At 32.8% G+C, this 20,962-nt stretch overlaps 1 protein-coding gene and 1 pseudogene across 2 annotated transcripts in view; one reads left to right on the plus strand and one right to left on the minus strand.

Moving 5' to 3' along the window:
• Positions 1-20,962, plus strand: part of AHR (aryl hydrocarbon receptor) — a 53,751-nt gene that overhangs the window by 744 nt on the left and 32,045 nt on the right. Inside the window, exon 2 of the mRNA XM_079149368.1 lies at positions 10,807-10,994. Coding sequence (XP_079005494.1) covers positions 10,807-10,994 — 188 coding nt within the window. The remainder of the gene's footprint in view (positions 1-10,806; positions 10,995-20,962) is intronic.
• On the minus strand, positions 15,627-17,339 carry LOC306668866 (ubiquitin-like domain-containing CTD phosphatase 1; annotated as a pseudogene). The gene is made up of 2 exons: positions 17,307-17,339; positions 15,627-17,203 (listed from the first exon to the last, which is right to left on the minus strand). The product of its transcript is annotated as a ubiquitin-like domain-containing CTD phosphatase 1 (transcript).

A 20,962-nucleotide genomic window follows, 5' to 3' on the forward strand; every position in this document is an offset into this window, starting at 1 on the left:
GTGAGTGTCCGAAGCGCGTCCTCGGCACGGGGGCTGGGCGCTCAGGCTCGCTAGTGCGGGAGGCGGCCCCTCCCCGCCCCCAAATCCCCGCGATCCGGGGGGATTAGGTTCATTCCCCACACAGCCCGCCGAATAGAGTCGAAGGCCAGTGGAGAGAGCCAGTTCTTGGATTCTCTTATTTCCAGTTTTTGCATTAAAATAAATTGCACCCCGGTTTACCAGAGCACATGCTCCCTCTGACATTTGCAACTCTGTGATCTCTTCTTTGGTACTAATTTGTTGACAGCTTTGACCTGCTTTGTGGTGCTCCTGGATTAGTTAACCTAAACCTGTCTCGAAATCCCTCTCCACTCTAAATATCCTCCTGGGTTAGGTTAGAGGACAGTCTTAATTCTGATTCTTGGTAGAAAGCTTGGTGAGGTGAGATATTTTAAAGAGCCAAACACGTGCTGTCTTGAAGGAAGATGCAAAGTGCTGCTGAAGGTATTTTTTCATCCACAGCAACTGGCTTTATATGTTGCGCCACCGTATTTAATTATTAGGCAGTAATTTTGTAGTGACTGTGTCGTTAAAGAGTTACAGTGATGGGAGCAGGTAGGAGTGTGCAGTGGGCAGGTTCGGCGGGAGATTGCATTCTTAGCCATCTTTGGGAGCTGCTTTCTTATCACTTTTGAGTTGATTTTAGGGTCTGTAAAGTAAAAGATTTAGAACTGGTTTTATTGAGAGAGAAGTTTTCATTCTTAATATCTACCTGTAATTCCCTTTTCCCTTACTTGAAAGTTTTGAATTTCTTTTCTTACTTTTTTTTTTTTCTTTCTTTCGGCTGGGGGGTGGTGGTGTTTATTTTGGTGGAATATTTGTATGAGATGACAAATAAATACTTCAGAAAATTGTTTTCAGAAAAAATGGGCGCTTCAGACAGATTTCCTTTTGTGAGTTGTATTGATGTGTTATTTTAAATTATTGTCTTTGAGTTTCACCAGCATTTTTCACATTTTCTTAAACAATTTTAAGAACACTTAAACTTTCATAGGAAATCAGAAGTGTGCTTTTCACTTAAAACTTAACTGTCACTATATGGGAACCCAGAAAAATAACAGTTTCAGATTTATACAGTATTTAAAGCTACTTATTTGAAGTTTCATTTTTGTGGAATTTTAATTTTCTTTAAGAATTTTGGTTCTTACAAGTCTTCAGATTAAACTTATAATTTTGCAATAGCAGAGGATGCCCATCTATAAATAGATTGGTTATAATATAGAAATTTTATAGTACACTGTATCTGACAGGAATATTGTCTAGTCAGCAATTTTCTGTGTTGGCAATTCTGAGACGTTGGTTTACAGTATTTCTATTTTGTAAAATGGTTTTGTAAAGTAAATCATATTTTTCTAATTTGACTTTGCCCTTGATAGTTAAAACTGAGAGCCATTCTATATGCCTGATCCATGTATTTATTAATATGATACACTTAGCATATTTTATAATAGGCTTTTATGAGTATGGTAAGAAAATTTGAAGCCTGAAGGGTTTTTAAGATACTAAGTTTCAGTCAGTAGGTTCCAAAGAACATAGATTGCTTTATAAACAAAATCAAATACCTTAATATTCATTATCAAGTTTAACATTGGGATTTCTAGTGAATATTTTATAAAAGATTTTCCCTTTTAATACAGTACATTTTTCTTTTGAATGAGATATTCTTTTTATTATATTATTTTAATGTACTTCCTTAGACCTTATTTATATTAACTTATTTTATTCCGACTAGTTATATATGATAGAATGGATTTTGATAGTTCCTTAGACTTTAATATCCTTGTATTTAATACTTTCTTGTACTATAAGTATTCTCATTCAAAACACATTTTATTATAGATATTTATTTTAGAGGTTTATCAAATATTTACCAGTAACCATGCATTGCTTCTAATCATGCAGATGTTTTAAGTGTCACCAGTTTGTTCTATAAGAAAAGCATAGTTCTGGCATTTAGATTATCAAGTGAAAGTGTTTAAGTTATTTTTACCTGAAAAAAATTGCAGTTAGTCAAAGTGTGCTCAAAGAATGAGGCCATTAAACTGATAGTAAATTCATTATGAATTTTTAAATTAAACTACTAAAACATGCCAACCTTGGGAAAAATACATATTGAGTTGAAAATGCTATTCTGATTTGCTCTACTTTGACTCCTTAAATGATAGCTGTTTTATTTTATGTACACAGAAAATGTGCTATGGAATTCATTATAGAAATGTTAAAATGGTGGCCATTTAGCTTATATTATCCCAGTTCCATAGAATTTTGGAGTAAAGTAAGTCACATAATTTTAACCTGAAACTCTTTCAGTCAATTGAATTTATTAAGCAAAATAAACTCCCTCTAGTGGTAGGTCTCACATTGAAAATTATCTTTATTAGTAGGAAATACATTTCGAATGTGTTAAATTTAATCCCACTAAAGCATCTTGTACATGGTACCCTCTGAATAGATGTTTCCTTTCATTTTGGAGTAATGAAAATTAGGAAATTATAGAATCTGAAACAACCTTGCATACAATCCATGTTCCTACCTTCAAGAAGAAAATCTCAAAGACAATGTTAGGAGTAGAATCTATCGTAACTCTTCTTACAGAGTTGTTCCATGCTTAGTAAACCTTCTCAAAAAAGAGAACAAACATTTTTATTTACATCCTGTTCTTTTATTCTCTTTGGAGATGAAAGAGTTTTGGTGTGTTTGTGTGTTTTGTCTCATAAAGAGAGTTGAAAAACCCACTATAGAATTAAATAGAATCTGTTTTTCATCTAGTGACAATAAATTTGAATATATTTTTGAAGTTTTACTAATACAGAAAAAAAAATGGCATTTCAGTTTACCACATTTCTAGAAATTTAGTATTGAATGTCCGCAAAGAATAGGTGTGGAGTTGATAACAACAGCACTTAGAGATGATCCCCAGCAGTAGTGGGGATTAAGCCAGACAGTGCGAGGTGAGATGTCAGGACTGGAAGTAACTTCTGAGCATTGGAGGATCCTCTGTTAAAATGCACACTGATGAAAGTTTTTACTTCATTAACATACTAAAAAAGTTGATATAAAAGCATTGTCTTTCTTGCTATTCTTGCTAAATTGCAGTTCCTTCTTAAACATCATGAACCCCATTTGTACAATACAAACTCACGGAAATTTTATTACTTCAGTATATTATCCTCATTAAACGTTTCATGTAGATGTAATGTGATGCCATTTTCTAACAAGCATTTGAAATAAAAAGACAGGTCTTTTCAATTACATAACTATTTCTCCATCATCATTTTTCTCAAATATTTTTATTTAGAAAGTTTTATATGTCGTGGCTATGGATGCTCTCACACTTTGAAACTATAAAATGAAGTAAGTGGAAATGTTTATGTATAGGTAACATTAAATGACAAAATGAGAAAGAAAGCTTACTGTGTAAATTGAGAGCACTGGATCTAAAGTAAAAGATGAGTTCTAATTTCCTCACTGTTATAGATGTAGTCAAGTTTTATGAATAAAGCAGAACATTCTACTCCTACACTACCACTATCACTATTAAAACTAGCAGAACATGAGCATTTTATAAATTGTGAAGACGGCTAAAGATACAGATGAGAAAGGAACATAAGTTCTATTCTTTAAATAATTTTAGCTTATATTTTCATAGAACAATCAATTCTATGACACAGTGAGAGGTAGTAGATGATTGTGTTCTGTTTCAGATGTGTCTGAAATGTGTCACTTCAGTGGTAAATAAACTTACATACCACATTTTTGTTCATGAAGTTAATCAAGGCAATTACATACAAATAAAAACCATGCAAATCTTTTATTTATTCATTTATTTTGGTTCTGGGATTGAACCACAGGGGCCCTTTACTAACTAAACTATGTCCCATCCTAGCCCTTTTTATTTATTTATTTTTTATTTTGAGTCAGGGTTTCTTAGGGCCTTGCTAATTTGATGAGGCTGGCATTGAACTTGTGATTCCCCTTCCTCAGCTTCCCAAGTCTCTGGGATTACAATAGGTTGCCAGAGCACCTGGCAGAACCATGTAAATCTTTAACAATAGTTCCTTTCTACTTCCGTGCTTCTTCTTCTTCTTTTTTTTTTTTTTTTTTTTTTTTTTTTTTGCGTAGTGGTTTAACATAGCAATCAACTGTTCATTAGCACTTATTCTGACACAAAACAGTGTTGTATACATACCACTTTATTTCATTTTATAATAGTACCAAGGGAATAATATAGATAGGGACCTGAAGTTTAGATTCAGAATTGGTTGGATAGTACATGATAAACATGTTTGAATGGTGGATCCCAGGTCTTTTGGTTCCAAAGCTTATGTTCTTAACCAACTTCACAGTACTGTCTAGTGAACAAGTTCAGCGATGCATGTGGTACACCCATGTCCTAGGGATTTCCTGTTGTCCACTGTTTCTCCTCAGATAGCATTGTGGCTGAAGTAAATTATTTGCCATTTCCCATCATGATTTGTACTTGCTCATCCCATACTTGTGTTCATGTCCTTTCCTCTTAGTGTCTCTTTTTTCCTATCTTGCTGATTTGCTTCCTACCTCCTTCGTTTAAAACATTGTTTATAATGGTTGCATAGTCCTCTATTCCATGATTTCACTGTTTTCATTTTGGGGGAAATTCTGTTACTCCAATCTATCAATATTTTAACTAGTATTTTAGAGAACACCATTGAGATATATATAAATTCTTATGCTAATTATTAGTTATTTCCTTAGGAAAAATTCCTATAATGGGAATTTTGGGGTAGAAAGATATGTATACCTTTAAGGTTGAACGAAATATTACACTCTTAAGAGGTCAAATTAGTTGTGAAAAAGATTGCTAATAGTATTCTAATTGGCAATCTGTGGACATGGTTATATCCTTTCATTTTTGCTTGAAAAATATGCTCAAAATCATAAATATACAGCCAGAGAATTGAGAAGTTGTGCTCTATTTGTGTACAATGAGTTGAAGTGAATTCTGCTGCCATGTATAACTTATGAAAAAATTTCATAAGCAAATAAATGTGGAGAAAGTAATTGCACTTATGTGTTGGGTTTACACCTGTATATAATAGTAGGAATATTTAGGTTCGTAAATTTCCTATTGGAGGTGTCCTTTATATATCATTTTTAAGTTGTTTTTCAATTTGTTCTTTTTTCTTTTTTATTGAAATGTCGTTTAAAAAAGTTGCTATACTTTATAATAATACATGCATATTTAAAAAGTCATTTATATATATATGTATCTGTAGTATGTGCTTACATGCGTAAACGTGTGTGTGTGTTTATAGGCTGTCTTAAATTAAGCAATTTAGGCTTTGTCCTTTGATGTCTTATTGTGGTAAAGATTTTTGCACTCTTTGAGTTCTCTTTAACCTTTCTCCATGATGGCAATTTTGAATTAAATTCACTTTCAATATTTCATTATTTTCGATTATATATATATATATTGTTTACTGCTGAAATAAGTAGTATGCTTATTGTCATATGCTGTGATTACATTTTCCATCTTCATATTTATTTGCATCTAGGTTTAGCTGTTTATTAGGTTTATTAGAGACAGTTTGTGTTTCTTTCTCTTTGTTTTCCTTATTTTGGTGTGATTTTCTGGAAGAGCAGGATAGTTGTGGGAAGTTAATGTATTCTACTGTCATGAAACCAGAAATGTCTTGCTTGTATTTAACACCTGATATAAATGCCTACATCTTCATCTAAGCATCTGGATCATCACTTTTATAGCATATAAATTATCAAGCAATATATTATGCTTATTTTGTCTTGTTATAGAATGTATTTCCTTCTGGTAGGAAAAGTAAGCCCTTTAAAGATGGAGTCTTCTTTTGTCTTTGTAGCCATCAGAGCACCATGTAGTACCATACGCATAATAGGCATTTGAGATTCACTAATTTAACAAGTTTCTACCACTTACAAATTTTGGGGTCATGTTTTAGTGATTATGGTGTGACAGATCCAGATTTATGTAGGTTCAAGGGGTGTTTTTTTTTAAAGGTGAATATGCATAGAAAAATGTAGGTAAGAGAACATTCATAATTTTTTTTAATATTATGGGAAGAATAGTGATTCCTAGGGCATATTTCATTTTTCTGGTTTTTATTATTAATGTGTTGTGCTAGAAACTATGCTTTTTTATATCTCATAGGGAAAGCAAAGAACCCATCACAACTAGAAAGCAGCAACAGGATAGTGACAGAATTCTAACTTATTCAAAGTGACTTCTAGCCAGAAATTTCAGAAATTTGTGTAAATTATTTTTTCTTCATATGGGGAAGAAAATATCCAGCAATATTTACCATAAAAATGAAACTTGACTTTATTTGTGGCTTATATCACCTCTATAATATTAAAATAAGCACATAATTTATAAACACTTGAACTTCTTTTTCAGAGTAAGTATGTATGCACTGGCACTCAGAGGAGAAAGTACAGAATAACTGTGGGTTAAGATTGGATTTCATTGCGTGTAGTTTGTTTGGTAAAGGGATTGTATTGAGGACTACTTGATATTTCCTAGCTAGTGGATGGAAAGTAGGACCATCATAGATCTGTGAATAAAGATATGCAGGTAGATTGAAGCAGCGGTAATAGAGGAAGGAGGTGTCAAAACAAGCTCCTCAGTACGGAGAACTAATTTCTAGTTAGGAAACATCACTTTAATTTCATATGATTACTGAAACCATGTCTTTGCATGTCATTTTTGAGACTTTATAATAAATATATAAAAAACTTCAATTTAAATTTTTATTAAACTGGATTGTCAGGTTTTTTCTGCTGTGCTTCAAACAGTGGGCACAAATGATGGCTAACATTTAGATTGGGATGTTGCAAAGGCTTTGAAGATAGCATTCAGGTTGTTGTGGGACATTCTGTTGGGCCTCTTACCACCAGTAGATACTGTGTGAAAGGCTTCTAAAACAGAAGCATGGCATGCAGTCAGCCTGAGCCTTCATTTCACAACAGTTTTAATTTACAAGTTGGGACAGAATTTTGGGGTTAAGGTTTAAAAAAAAAATAGTAAACTGCTTCTTTGCCTCATCAACATCTTACATAGTCTCTCTTATTTCAGATTTCTGATCTCTGGGTCTCACAGTGATGTTTATTTATATTTGAATGTAACCTTTTATTTAGACATTAGTTGCGATTATATTGTATAGATTTAAAGACATTATGAAAGTAAAAACATTAGTGTAACCCATGATAATTGCAATTGGTTATTTATAGTTATTCTGTGCAGCTTTCATTTATGTGACTATATATGAAATATTTCCACAAAATGATTCTGAATATTTCTCACCAAATCAGGACCAAATGTAGTACTTTAACAATCCATTTAAAAGCTTGAAATCTGGTTGAATACACAGATTTGAATTGCTGAATCTGGGGAGTAATTATTGACCCTGACCTTACTTAATTTAACTCTGTGCATTTCACTTTCTTCTGTGGCCTACAGATACCCTGGTTCTTCTCTAGTCTGTCTTATACTTCTCCTGGGTGATAAGGAGTGATAAAGACAGACATTGCTGCCTGCACCTCTTCCTCAGGCCTGTACCTAAATGCGAGTATCACCCATGGCACTTTACTCCTTATTTAATACACCTCCCATTAGGAAATAGTTATTTTTCCTAAGCTACAAAACCCAGAGTCCTTTGAAACCTCTCCTCACTTAGTGTTTCCCTTTCCTTTACATCCCTTACCAACCCAACTTAGTTCTTTGAACATTTGAGTCTGGGTTGAACCTCACTTCAAGCCACTCCTTTCTTACCATCACTGCTTGGGGGCAGGCTCTGATCATTTATTTTTTAAACACTTCTGCCTGGCAAACAAATCAAGAATTCACTCTGTATAAAGTACTGTGTTGAGTACTGGGGCTACAAAAATGATGTTTCCATAGTAATGTGAGGAACAGACAAGTATATAGCATTAAGTTGCTCAACTCTTGACTTTTGGAAATTTGATTTCATGCTAGATAGTTCATAAGGTATACAACCGTACATTAGAGACGTGGGCAGTTTTGCATTATATAAAGGAACAACCTCCAAATCTACTGCAGGGTTGACTACCACAAAAAGCTGGCACCAGACAGATAGTAGTACCATATAGAGAATGCTTTAGAGCCACTGTTGTTTCCCCTGTATCCTATCAGCTTGTCTTGCTTCAGTGTTTGTGTTACTTTCTTCTCCCTAGTGTTTTGTAATCATCACTGGAAAGTTTCCAAGAGTGCAAGACTAGACTGTGTACACATTTTCAATTTATGTGAAGTTATTTGTATAGAGTATTCCTTAACATAATGGATGCGTAAAACATTTGTTCAAGATGCAGAAGTTCTTTGGGAGTATATAATCCACTATAAAGCAGGTCAGGGAAGACTTTTTATAAAAGTCTTAAGCCAGGACTTGAAGTGGGTAAGATAGAACAAAGAAGTTGCCTGAAAGCACCAAAGTGAATTTTGATAACTTTAAGATTAAATTTTTTAGTTCTGGGATGTAATGGACAAGGAAGTCTGATGGAGGAAATGAAGCCAGAGGGTAGACAGAGGCTAAAAAGGTTATGAAGGTTTTCATGTGCTAAGCTAGGGAGTGTGGACAGTTCAGAGCTACTGAGAGGTTTTAATCGGAGGAGTAATGTGGGCAGATGTATGTTTTGGAAAGAAATTTCTAGTGATGAAATCCTAACCTAGCAATCCCTGCCCTGCTTTCCATATTCTGTATCACCAAAGGCAGCTTGGCAAAACAGAACTGATTGTGCAGATCCCAGCTCAAAGCTTAGGATGACTCCCAGACAGTTTTTATCCCAGTTTTCTGTGTAGACTTTGAGGAAACCTGGTGTTTTTTCCATTTTGAAAATGTTTTCATCAGATGCCCACATGCTCCTCCTTCATTTCATACACACCTGGGCTGAAACATCACGTCAGGGAGACTTTCCCTGGCTGTCAAAATCAGCACCTCCATCACTCCCTAACTCTTTACCCAGCTTTATTTTTCCTAACACCTGGAAAAACTGTACATTTGTTCATTTCCCTGTCCTGCAGCTGGTATGTGTGCTTCATGAGGGCAGGAGTTCTTGTCTGTTTTGTTCACTACTAAGTGTTCTACACCTGGCTTGTTGTAGATGTTCAAGGATTGTTGAAAGAAAGTGGCCACAACAATCTTCCTCTTTTTTCTTTCCATCTGTGCTTTACACTGCAGACAGGGACTTCTGCAGTACCTTCTTGTACCTCCTCATGAAATCCTATCCATCTCTCAGGATTTGGCCCTCATGCTGCCTTTTTCTATAAAATCTTTTTTCTTTAGAAAGTTGTTCCTTCTACTTAGCCTCCACAACATTTTTGACTGTGTAGAAGTGTTTTCCTAGGCTATGTAGAAGTGATAAGTGGGAATAAAGTATTTGTTAACTATTAGTTTTAAACAGTAGAGAATTATACAATGTGGTGGACAAGCATTGTAAGTAAAGGTTGAATTTCAGTAGTTGGAGAAATACAGTAAGTAGGTGTGATTTGAATTTGATTATAAATGCAGCATGATTATAGGAAAATAGGAGATAGTATTGACTCTATCTATGCACTACTTTTGTTACCCCTTTAAAAGTAAAAATAACATGAACTATTATAGAGAAAAACAGAAATAAGGTACTGAAGAAATCACTTGCTAGGGACAGAGTAATTAACATCTTAAAATTCCATGTTTACTTTTAGTCATCTTTGTACATAGAATATTTTCCATGTATATCATTTGAAATATAAATTATCTAAAAATGTCTTGATTTTGAATCAAATTAATAGTGCTATATCCAGGCCATTTTCTACTTTTTAAGAAATATAATTCAATATAATTTCATTTGGCTTGTCAAAAATGTCTTTAAGAATTCTTTGGAAAGGTGTAGGGAGATATAGTCTAAAAATCACTTTGGTTTTATATTGTCTTCTCTGTTTATATTTCAGTATGGGTATCAGATGATCTCCGAATTGAGCTGAAGTGGGGTTTCATTGAACTTTATAATTGAGATACAAACTATGAAAGTTAATAATTAAGTGGAGTTATTGCCCAGTCATGAAAGCAAAATTTTCTGGTAATCACAGTTAAACTCTTATATTTGTCATTTTGAACAAATATGAATAACAATGGTTGAATTTATTCCTGTTTTAATATTTGAGGACCACATTGGATGGCTACAGGAACATCTTTAGATACCAGGAGTGCTTGGGAAATCATTACTATTGGAGTGATTATGAAAATATATAAATAGAGGAAGCTGGGAATGATGAAGATAAACTTTTTAAATAGGGTTTATCTATTCATCTACAACATAAATGATGCTAGGATACTTCATGTGGAAGATAGCAAAGGAAGTGTGATTTTCACATAATTTAATATACATTTATTTTCTTTCCTCTAAAAATGACTGTGTTTCAGTGAGGGAAAATAAAATTCTAGTAAACTGGTCAGTTGGGAATTACAGCACTTCATATGTATGAAGTTTAGTAAGTAAGCGTTTTCATATGATATATTTAACATTTTTCCTATGATGAGTTCATAAGCTTTTTAATAAAACATTATGAAGAATTTTACCTTTCCCCTGTTTTTCTTAATTAAGATATAAAAGGAAGATTTGGGTAAGATTTATGTAAACTTGAAGTAGATTTTTAAAGTTTGTTTTATTAGAGAAATATTTAAGAGATGTTATAATGTGATAGAAATTTTTGTTTTATATTTTTTAAAGGATTTTTATGGTATTTCGTTTGTTTTTCAGAGTAAAGCCAATCCCAGCTGAAGGAATCAAGTCAAATCCTTCCAAGCGACATAGAGACCGACTTAATACAGAATTGGACCGTTTGGCTAGCCTGCTGCCTTTTCCACAAGATGTTATTAATAAACTGGACAAACTTTCAGTTCTGAGGCTCAGTGTCAGTTATCTGCGAGCCAAGAGCTTCTTTGATGGTATGAGAGCAGGGTTTAATTTTTCTATAATAACTTATAAAATATTTATATTAAATATGACTATTTCTGTGTTGATAACTGTAAAAAGTAGCCATTTGTGGAGGAAAAAAAGTTTTGTTTACTACTATATAGAAGAAACTTAGGTGACAAACCTGAATTTAATTATTTCTAAAATCAGTTTTCCAGTTTCATTCATCAAACAGATGCAGCCACTTGAAACAATATTATGGTGCCTTTGAAATTCCATGTATCTAGAAATTATGCTCCGATTATATGTTCAAGTTCTCCATCTTCCAATTTAATTTTCAAAGCCACTCTCTCCTTTTTAGAAGGCAAACAGATATTATTGCTGGATTTTTTTGTTTTTGTGGATATGCCATTTCATTTATTCTTTCAAAATTATATATGTATTTCTACTCCTTTGTATTAATGTATTTACTGCCAGAAAATATAATTGAAAGTTTTTCTCTTCATTGGAAATAGCTCTTCAGTATAGGAATTAATAGAATTGAATTTCATTCTCCATTTTGCCACTGACAAACTAATTGACTTTTAACTAAATCAGGTAGCATCCCTGCATCTCAATTTACTCAACTATGAAAGTTAGGGTTTGGAGGTAAGTGCCTATATAGTATCTGTGACTTTTTAAACATATAGTATTTCGTAATCATAGAGTGTTTTAAATGGACGTTTTTGTTGAAAATAATTATTTCACATTGAACAAATAAAATTAAAAATTTTTAAATAAAAATTTATTTTTATTTCACATTGAAGCGATTATTTTCAATGTTTTTTAATGTCTGAATATTAAATTGTCTGTTTTTTAAATTTTTAAATATTTTAAATTTTTTATTTTATTCTTTTTAGATATACATGTCAGTAGAATTTTTTTGGCATATAACACATACATGGAGTATAACTTACTCTAATTAGAATCCTGTTCTTGTGATTGTACATGATGTGGAGTAACCCTAGTAGTTTATTCAAATACAGGGCTAGGAAATTTTTGTTTGATTAATTCTGTCCTTCCACCCCCTGTCTTTTGTTCCCCTTTGTCTAATCCAGTGGACTTTGTCTTGTAAAATAATTTCTTATTTTCTCTTTTACCTGTTTATAAATTTAAAATAGATTTTTTTCAAGGAAATTATCTTTTAAAAATGTTGGTTTACAAACTGTAGTAAAAGAATTAATGAGAAAATCCAAGTGACCTATACCATGCTTCTCAAACTCAGTGTGCTTGTAGTCATCCAGAGATAATGTACAGATGCAGATCCTTATTCAGTAGGTTTCTTTGTGGCCAGAGATTCTGCATTTCTAACAGACTCCCAGATGATTTGACAGTGCTGGTCTAGGTCACTAGGCAATAAATACCTAGACAACACATTTACAGATACCTGAATTTGTTATTTGTGTTTAGAATATTGCAAGACAATTTCCCTTTAGATTCTAATTTATGTGATTTGATGTGTTTAGTCTGAGCATTTTTTTGCTTGCTTGCTTTCTTATTTTGTTTTTTCTTTTGGACAAAAGCTTGTGGTCTGGGCAGTATACACCAATTTAAGGATAGTGATTTCAGGAAAGATTATGTATTCAAAACTTTCCTAGTAGACACTGTTTTCTCATATTTGTATAAAAAGTCTTTGAATATTCAATTTCATCTTATCAAATCCTTCATCTTGGAGATTACTTATGCAGTATGCAATGATGTGTCCATGAATGTGTGTGTTTTAGTTATCTAGTCTTTTTGTGATATAGCTGAAACTAGTACTCAATCTGGATTCCTTATATTGTTTTTCCTAACCATATCTCAGTTATTTCTTTTTTCTGGGAACCCTTATTTGGTAAAGCTCTGAGGACTTTTCACCTGGATCTCTAGTTTTCAAGAGAAGTACCTGGAAGGCAGTTATCAGCATCATCTGGGAACTTGTTAGAAATGCTAATTCTTGGGCCTCCCCCTAGACTTATGGAATCATAAATTGCTTGAGGGGCCAGGTGCATGTTGAATTTTGGGAGCCACTGCTGTAAATTGAAACCTTGCAACTAGGCCCAGCTTCACCGAATTCTATCCTGATCTTTATCATTTATTCATGCTGAACCTACCACTTCATTATGTAGTGGGGAATTTCATCCCATAAAGATGTCATCTGTGCCATTAGAAAGTTTTAATGTTTAAGTAACAAGTAATCATACAATCTTGTTTGAAAGGAAACTCAGGTTTTGCTATCAGTAGATATTTTGCTAAGAAAATACATGTATGGAAAACTTAAAATATTTCAACTTAGTTGGAAGTCTTTAGTTCTTAGATTCTTAAATATTTATTGACCCGAGGCATTTTTTTTTTCCTTTATAATAAGGAATCAAACTATATATATGTAAAAGAGAAAAAAACTTGAAGATTTTCCCTATTTAGAAGTAGGGGAGCAGAACTGAAGTTGTTTAGAATAACCAGTGTGCCATTTAAATACTAACATAATTATTACCCTCAAGGTAGATGTGTTTATGTAAACATGTAGAGGTACACATATGTACATTTAATGCATGTTATATATATACATGTGTAAAAACAGATACACACACACACACACACACACACACACACACACACACACACTCTTATGGTTAGCCTGGTGTCCTGTCATTTAATGCCTCAGAGGAAATTGCAGAATCTACCTTTAAAAGAATGTTATTCATTAATGAGTTTTTTTTTTAAATTCTGGTTTAGTGTATTTGACAGTAGGATCTTATTACCTATTCATTTAATCCCTTTATCAATTTTATTATCTTTAATTTTAGATCTTTAGCAATACTAGTTCCAGACTTCAGTGTGCATGAGAAGTACCTGGAAAACTTATTAAAGTACACATTATAGGGTATACTTCTTATATGCTGTTTCAGTAGGTTTTATGTAAAACCCAGGAATCAGTATTTTAATAAGCATGTTACAGAGTCTGTGACAGTGTCTTAATCTGACCTTGATTATCCCTTAAGTAGTTTTAAATAATCATTTGCTTTCCTTTTAGAAGAAAAAATCTAAACATAACAAAATTTTAGGGAGACTCTAAATGTATTAGCTTGGATTTTAATGGTGTACACACACCTGATATAGTGCCTTAGCTTGTTCAATACAGGAATGTAGAGTTAGATGGAAAGCCAGGGGAAAAAAATCGATTAAAAAGTGAAAGAGATCCCAAAGTCTCCTCCAGATCACTAGTGGTCTGGAAAGACAACACAACATTTTAGAGCACAAAAAGAATAAAATTTTGAGGTTTACCCTTACAAACTGAATAAATACTAAATGCAAACTAGGAGATTTGAGCATGCTGACAGTGCTTGGGATTTTGTGTCCAGTTGAACCCTTTCTCCCATTGTTAGGGAAACAGTATATAGAAGTGAAGGAAACTCAAAATGAATAACAGGATGCAAACGGGGGGTGTGTAAATTCCTGCGGAAAGAACAATATAAACGAGTAATCATACAATCTTGTTAGAAAGGAAACTCAAATTTTACTACAACAATAGATATTTTTCCAAGAAAATACATCTATTTATTGCGCGTTTAAATAATCCAACTTGGATGGATCCTCTTAATCTCTGGAGCCATGACTGTATTGCTGTTACTGTCTGAAAAGCAACACTTCAGATTTAAGTGTAGTGTTAATATTTACCTACTTCTAATTAATTGAAAAATTCTAAAATATAACTTTCAAGTACTGAATAGGACTTAGTCATTTTTCACTTATGGCAAAGTTCAAAGCAGTCTGTTTGATACTATTTGAGTGTTAAGTTCAACCATCACATTAGCTCTGAGGTGGAAAGTATTTAAAAAGTTTAGATAATGACTGTGATCAGTATTGGTTTATTTACAGAGACGATGATTTTGGTGGTTTCAACCTATCCTTTGAAATTGTTGATGTGAAGGGAAAGAATTGTTTCCTCCTATGTTGTGTCTCTTAACAATTGTCAGACAGTTGACATTGGGCTTATTGACCAGCCTAGTGAGTATGACAATGTTTTATTCTTAGTAAGAGTAATTTCAGTATATATTAAATTTTTAAAATTAGGTTTTTATTACCTTTGGAAATGCTCATCATCATGTAGGTATTATGTTCAAATTGTTCTGCTTTTTTGACGGCAACTCCCAAAATTAAATTTTGGAAAGCAAAGTAAACACTTGGGCATTACTGTCTTTGCTTTTAAAAAAACAAATATCTAACAAGATAAAAAAAAAAAGGCAGAAATAGGGGCTAGGGATGCCTGAGGCCCTGGGTTCAATCTCCAGCACCAAAAAATAAAAAAAGGCAGAAATATGTTTCTTTCTGTGCCAATAGTATAAGTTACCTGTCATGTAGAATTTATTAATTCGGTAAAATATTCATATTAAAAATTAAAATGTAATCATTAACTGTGAAATCTTTTATATCTTCTTTTACATCTGAGTCGTGGGCTATTTTTACAACATCTTTCTAATTGAGATGTATGAATTTACTTTGTGGAAAAGAACTTACAAACAAGAGAAAGATGATGATTTTGTCTTGGTTACCTTTAAGTCTGACAGAACTGAGTTTGAGGATCTGAGTTTCTAATTCTAAAGTCCTTTATTTATTTATTTATTTATTTATTTTTTTTTTTTTTTTAAGAAAAGATATTTATTATTTATACCACTGAAATAGTCCCGTAAGAACAATATACACCATGTTTATTTAAAAGGATCAATTCCTTCCAAATACAAGAACTGTATAAAGCAATACTGTCAACACGAAACAGTGGTCACATTACATATCTGCAGGCTTAAGCATTGCAAATGATATATTTTTTAATCTTATGGCTAGATATTTTCACTGAAACACAGTGTTAGCACTTAGACAAGATAGAGCTGGAATAGAACAAAAACATTTTGTTCATGCTTTTTAGAGCTAATTGGTAATATATCCCATTTTAAAGTTTATTGCCTTAAACTGCTTTTATGACAACGTTTTCAGGCAGAAGTGCTCCTACTTAGCCACAAAAAGAAACACTCTTGTTCCTTAATTTTATTATTCAGTCTTATGTTTTCTAGTTCTCATACTAGGACATATCTGTATCACAACTGGTGTTCTCCAGTTTTACTTAAAGAACACTGACACATTTAGACCAAACTGAGATAGTTGGAATTTAGAGGTGTAACTAGTGGAGTATAGAAGAAAAATTTTGTCTCTGACAAAGGAATAAAAAATTCCTGGTAATTTTAATCATAACAAAGTAGGTTCTTATTTATTTTTTGGTCATTAAGGGAAAAGGCCTAGTTTCAAGGTGGGTCTGGCCTTAGATTTAGGCAATCAAAAACACAATGAGACAAAAACACAAGACATAACCTGTTTCCAAAGTCACAAAATGACACTGTTAAGTAAGTTTTTCTCCACTTGTCTTTTTCTTTCTTTTTTCCTTTTTTTTAGTGGAAAAATCTCAGTAATCAATGCTGGAGAAAATATTTTTCAAGAGTAACAGTATATTCATATGAGGGGAAAAAGAATTTTTTTAGCCTATTGCTATGATCTTCAAAAAATATAAAATTAAATTTACAAAAAACTGGAAGACCAAAGGATAAGCAGTCTGATATTTGCTTCAGTGTCCAGCACTATCATAATGATTTCTAGCATAAAAGCAAAAAGTTCATGGATCTCAAGTTATCTTCAATAACTGCCAGTATAGCTTGTAACTACTGTCCTTGCTTCTTTGAGAGATACCTTTCCCAATATTTGTGATTTAGCTCCAAAAAGTCATCTAATTTTGCTATTTCCTTGAGGTATTGAGTTAATTTTAAAAGTTCTTTGTCCTTATCTCGATTTAGATGTGCTTTCATAAAAGGTCTTATCTTTAGTCCATTTTGGGGTTCATTAGAAAATTTCTTCCTATATCATCAAACATAATGGTGTTCTTTTTGCTGTAAAACTTGGAAAACTTTCCCCATATAACACCAAGAGGCTTTACATCTATTAATCCTCTCCTTGGAGTATGCACCGTTATCATAGCAGCACTGTCCAACATGAAGGTAATCTTGTAATTTGCATTTGTGCTCATACCCAGTTCTTTCATTTTAGCTTCAATCCACTTCATATTTGTTGCAGACCAAATAACAATGTCATAATCTTCATATGCAGATGTTAGAAATTCATGAAGATATGGCCTCATTAATTCTACACCAGTCTCTGCACAAGACCTATGGTAAACATACTAGAAGATACAATCAAAATATTAAGAGTGGTCATCTTTGAGTCTTTAAATACAGATGACTTCTTTTCTTGCTTATCTGTATTTCCTACAAAGAATGATATACTTTTGTAATAAGAAAAGCTGCCAAATACTTCATGTGAACCCTGAGTTGCAAAAGTTTTTTTCCTTCCCTGGGAGGATTCAATATTTCCACTTTGTATTCTTTTACTCTGCGAGAAATTTTCAGTAGGTTTTCTTCCCTATTTTCTACTTCAACAACTTCATCTTCAATATCAAAGTCATTGACAACATCATCATTATCAGGGGGTGGACCTAAGACATCTTCTTATGTTTATAATCTGTTCTCCTGCAGCGCGGCGGACCCTGCCGCAGAGGACGCTGACACCGTCCACCAGGGAACCAAAGGCGACCGGAAGTCTAAAGTCCTTTATTTATAACTGTCATAAGAAATAGTTTTTGCTTAAGAACTAGGAACTGCAGAACAACATCTGAGTCTTGATTCATTATGCATGCTTAAAATAATCCCACTTTATAAAGTGTAAAGTTATCGATGTGCTAGAATATTTTAAATTAATGAAATCTAAAACTGCAAAAGGAAGGGAGGATACAGTTTACTTATTAGATGTGATGTTCTAACAGTTATTAGGTGTGATGTTAGATGTGATGATTGAACTTTTTTTTTTTACCTCATCTATCATGGATCTTAGTGGAATTTATTGTAAATTAAAAATCACTAATCTTTTTTTGTCATTCTTTTACAGATTCTTTGTTTATTCCCAGTTCCTTAGGTTTTCAAAAGAGAGGATTGTGTTTATTCATCTTCAGCTTGTGCATTTATGTGAATTTCTGTCCTATATCACTTTAAACTAGAACAGTATTTTTGAAAACTATATGTATATGGTATTTGTGTGTGTATGTGTATGTATATACATATATATATGTATACACATGTATATACACCAAGAAGAAACTTCAACAATCAATAAAAATGAATTAAATAATAAATTGCTCTCAAGGATTGATGTTTCCTTAAGTCTAATAGATTTATACATCTACTTTCTCATTCACGTAAAATTCTGTCACACAGCAAATGTGGTTTCAAATTCTAGGGATGTACAAAGTAGGTTTGCATAACAGTTTAGCATATTTGAAATCATTAAATGTTTGTTGAGTTTCATTCACTGTTAGCATTATTGTCCTGGAGATTGTGATTTAACCATTTATTCACATTCTAAGACTAATTATAAGTTTAATTATAAGATTTATGATAACTTCCATATGTAAAGTTAAATAAATCTAGAAGTTCTTTGAGATTTTAATTTATGGACTTGAACAAAATCTAACATGAATGAATAAAAAGAATAATAACATACTCTTATTGAGTGAGTATTCAAATCTTGGCTTTTATATTTAACATTCTGACCTGATTAGGAACTTAATCTCTCTTTTCCTCAAATATCCCAATTAACATTATACAGTTCATTATGTTCTATGAATGAGTATAGTGTTTCATGATATAATTTTATACAGAACACTTTCATTCTTGATTGTGTTTTGTTTGTTTGCTTGCTTGCTTGCTTTGACATGTATGAGATTCAGATTCAACCTAAATGGATTGCATTGTATGTTGTACATTTTGTTTCTTTCCTATCTTAAATTTACTGATTGATAGGTTCCCTTTGATTGTTACCTCATGTTTTATGGTTCTAAGGTCATTGATTGGCCATGAAGAGGTTGAGTTAGTCATAAATTTTTATTGTTTTGATTTTTTATTTTTTGTAGTTATAGATGGACAGCATGCCTTTATTTTATGTTTATTTTTATGTGGTGCTAAGGATTGAGCCCAGTGCCTCACATATGCTAGGCAAGCACTCTGCAACTAAGCTACAGCCCCAGCTCCAGTCGTAAATTTTTGCCTTTACAGTTTTCATTATTTTTAGGGAGGATCACCATTGGGGCTGGTATAGCCAGTCAACTTTTAGCAATCTGTCTTTTTCTTAAATTTTCAAATACAGACATTTAAATATCTATTTTTATTAATCTTTTGACCTTTTGTGAGGCATCATGAACTGTTTGATAGTGTTTTAGAAATTGTATTCACATATAACATTAATCATTTTAAAGTCTGTAAGCAAACAGGTACATTACCACTGATCATTTTTTTGTTAATAGTATTTATGCATTATTTTTAAATCCTGCCCTACAGCCCTTTGACTTTGATCAATTTACTTTAGTTAGTAACTCAGACTCATTTCTTTGCTCAGAGCTGGAGATTTAGATTTTGGAGGTTTCGAAATATAGTTTATTAATATTTCAACCATGAAAATGAGTAAATTATTTCTTTGGAGATCATGTGGAGTAAGAGGAAAAATGTCAAAGCTAAGATATTCTAACGATGGACAGAGGTGGGGAAAGCAAATCTGTGGAGTAAGAAACTGTGCTAAAGTGCTAATGAGTTTACTTAAGATTCTGTCATTTGGTATGTCAAGTTCTTAAGTTACAGGGCCAAAGAGAAAATTGTCCCTCAAAATTTAACCAAATGAAATTAAAGTCATGCTGAAGAGTAAATACAAGAGAAGGTATTTTCTGGTCCTTGGTTGTCATAAAATCATTCTTTTGTCCCCATTGGGAGGTTGAGAGATAGGCAAGCAGTCAAATTGGATTAGTTGACTTAATTAACCTAAAATTGTCCATAGTTGTTGTTTTTCCCCCTAACCTGAAGTTTTCCCACATGATATGGGGACACCTTTTATTGTCAGTTTCACAGAATATGCTATTGTTAGTTGAATTCTTGATCATGTCTGATTACAGGTGCCTGGTTTCTGTGTTCTAAGGCAGCATTCCATCTCTCACCTCTGCAGGTCAGAGGGAGAGAGTATCTTGTAGTGAGAGCAACTGGTAGGCAGGAGATGCCAATGTCCAGCTTACTGATTTTGTGACTTCCAGTAAGACCTTTAACCTCACTGTTCCTCACTCATCAACCTCTCAGCATGGATAATAATAATGCTCGCCTCCTGTTTTAGGTTTGTAGTAGACTAGTCCTAGACATAAGAGATCCATGAAGTAAATTTCATAATTAAAATTGTATTTGTCACATAAATTATAATTATTTTTTGCAAAATACTGTTATTTTACTTGTTTTAATGGAGAATTTTCTTCTTATTGTAGTTGAATATGCATGGGGGCCTTAAAGGACCTTGTATATAGCATCCCAGAATCCCTTTTTTGAATTCATTTTGTATTTTGATTAGAGATGAAAATTTGCTAATGAACCCTTCAGATTTTTGGTAAAATATGTGGTAATTTACTTCTCCATATTGTTTTGTTTTATAAGAAATGGCATATATCAAATTTAAACACATTGCTCAGGGGAAAAGAGACATAGCTTACTATTTGGTGAAAACGTGAACTGTGCATATAGAGTGCTGTTGTGTTATTACCCTGCTTCAGTCTTAAATTATGTGTTTTGGTTCAGTCTTTGTAAAATTGTTATTAGAGTTATTTTTCCTAATAAGTATCTTCTTTAAACATTAAAATTTTGATTTAGTAAATATGGGGAAGTTAGATCCAGAATATTTCTGTTATTTCCTGAATTCTTATAAGTCATTGTTTTCAAAAGAGTGGCACCTGGTCCTCTGTATCACTTGGGAGTTGTTATCCATACAAATGTGGGGCTCCATCCTGAACTTAATGAATTAGCAATTGTAGGGTATGGGGACACAACAACATATTTAATAAGCTTTTCAGGTAATTTTGATG

Source organism: Sciurus vulgaris, assembly GCF_902686455.1.
Source record: "Sciurus vulgaris genome assembly, chromosome: 8".
Lineage (NCBI taxonomy): Eukaryota > Metazoa > Chordata > Mammalia > Rodentia > Sciuridae > Sciurus > Sciurus vulgaris.